At 58.4% G+C, this 1,258-nt stretch overlaps 1 protein-coding gene across 1 annotated transcript in view; it reads left to right on the top strand.

The window, feature by feature from the left end:
- The window catches only part of VOLCADRAFT_45367 (uncharacterized protein), a gene marked incomplete at both ends in the record, with an annotated part of 4,210 nt that extends 3,437 nt beyond the window's left edge, over window positions 1–773 (top strand). Inside the window, one exon of the mRNA XM_002950582.1 lies at window positions 560–773. Within this exon, the coding sequence (XP_002950628.1) occupies window positions 560–773 (214 nt within the window). The remainder of the gene's footprint in view (window positions 1–559) is intronic.
- Window positions 774–1,258: the final 485 nt, after the last annotated feature.

Below are 1,258 nucleotides of genomic sequence, written 5' to 3'. Positions count from 1 at the left end.
CTCCTGTACCACCTTGCCACCGGAGGGTACCCTCCTGTACCACCGTGCCACCGGAGGGTACCCTCCAGTACCACCTTGCCACTGGAGGGTACCCTCCTGTACCACCCTGCCACCGGAGGATACCCTCCTGTACCACCCTGCCACCGGAGGGTACCCTCCTGTACCACCTTGCCACTGGAGAATACCCTCCTGTACCACCTTGCCACTGGAGGATACCCTCCTGTACCACCTTGCCACCCGAGAGTACCCTCCTGTACCACCCTGCCACCGGAGAGTACCCTCCTGTACCACCCTGCCACCGGAGAGTACCCTCCTGTACCGGGCTTCTGCTTCCGGGCATACCCTTCCAGAAGGGGTAAAAGAATGCCTAGTTAAGCCCCCCTCTCCATTTTTGGCCCATAACCTTTCTGGTAGCCATCAAACAGGTCCTTTTGAAATCACCAACTGATGTAGTTTTCAGAGTACCCTCCTGTACCACCCTGCCACCAGAGAGTACCCTCTTGTACCACTCTGCCACCGGAGAGTATCCTCCTGTACATGTACCACCTTGCCTCCGGAGGGTACCCTCCTGTACCACCCTGCCACCAGAGAGTACCCTCCTGTACCACCCTGCCACCGGAGGGTACCCTCCAGTACCACCTTGCCACTGGAGGGTACCCTCCTGTACCACCCTGCCACCGGAGGGTACCCTCCAGTACCACCCTGCCACCGGAGGGTACCCTCCTGTACCACCTTGCCACCGGAGGGTACCCTCCTGTACCACCTTGCCACCGGAGGGTACCCTCCTGTACCACCCTGCCATCGGAGGATACCCTCCTGTACCACCTTGCCACCGGAGGGTACCCTCCTGTACCACCTTGCCACCAGAGGATACCCTCCTGTACCAACCTGCCACCGGAGGATACACCGACAGTATCCTAGCACGGCAGGAACGTAGTAGGGAATCTCCGGCAGGTAGGCCGAGATGTAAGCTACCTGGGTGGGGTGCCATGGTGAGGCACTTAAGTATCATGACTACTTGGTGTTCAGAGTTCAAGACTCCGCTGCCGCTGTCTCGGATTGTTTCGTACGGGTCTATGTATGCTAGTGCTTGTTGCTGGGTTGGACTTCTCCCTGCCTCAGCGAGGACTCTAAATTCCACGCTTCCGCAAAGCCAGTAGTCCGCCCAGGTGAGCGACTGCTACAGTTTCAGTAGCCCCAAACTCTTCTTGTGGGGGCTTGTAGAAAACACATGAGTCTGCCAGCCTCTCCATGGCAA

The sequence above is a fragment of the Volvox carteri genome, assembly GCF_000143455.1.
Source record: "Volvox carteri f. nagariensis unplaced genomic scaffold VOLCAscaffold_19, whole genome shotgun sequence".
Taxonomy (NCBI): Eukaryota; Viridiplantae; Chlorophyta; class Chlorophyceae; order Chlamydomonadales; family Volvocaceae; genus Volvox; species Volvox carteri.
Note: the sequence above shows the minus strand (reverse complement) of the source record. Positions and strands in the feature narration are given on the sequence as shown.